General features: G+C 68.1%; 1 protein-coding gene across 1 annotated transcript in view; it reads right to left on the bottom strand.

Moving 5' to 3' along the window:
- Positions 1–161, bottom strand: part of LOC104626541 (equilibrative nucleoside transporter 3-like) — a gene marked incomplete at both ends in the record, with an annotated part of 485 nt that extends 324 nt beyond the window's left edge. Inside the window, 1 exon segment of the mRNA XM_010294485.1 lies at positions 5–161. Within this exon segment, the coding sequence (XP_010292787.1) occupies positions 5–161 (157 nt within the window).
- Between the last annotated feature and the right edge of the window lie 112 nt (positions 162–273).

Here is a 273-nt window from a genome sequence, read left to right as displayed (position 1 = left end):
GGGCGGTCTTCTGCAGGATGGGGCGGAGCGGGGGGATGCCGGTGCTTCTCGCCAGGAAGGAGGGATTTGTGGTGCCTCCCGGCTCTGCCCCCTCCTCCGCGAAGCTGTCGGCCGGCACGGCGGCCAGAGACGGGCTCTCCTTCCGGCTGCTCAGGTAGTACCTGGAAGAGGAGGAGGAGGGAGATTATCAGCCACGCGTGTCCTGGGAGGAACTCCAGCCGAGGCTTGCAGAGAGGCTGGCAAGGCAGGGATGTCTGCCGGACCCCGCGAGGG

This window comes from Phaethon lepturus, unplaced genomic scaffold (assembly GCF_000687285.1).
Source record: "Phaethon lepturus isolate BGI_N335 unplaced genomic scaffold, ASM68728v1 scaffold22849, whole genome shotgun sequence".
Classification (NCBI taxonomy): Eukaryota; Metazoa; Chordata; class Aves; order Phaethontiformes; family Phaethontidae; genus Phaethon; species Phaethon lepturus.
The sequence above is the reverse complement of the archived record's forward strand: the minus strand, read 5'-3'. Positions and strand labels throughout refer to the sequence as shown.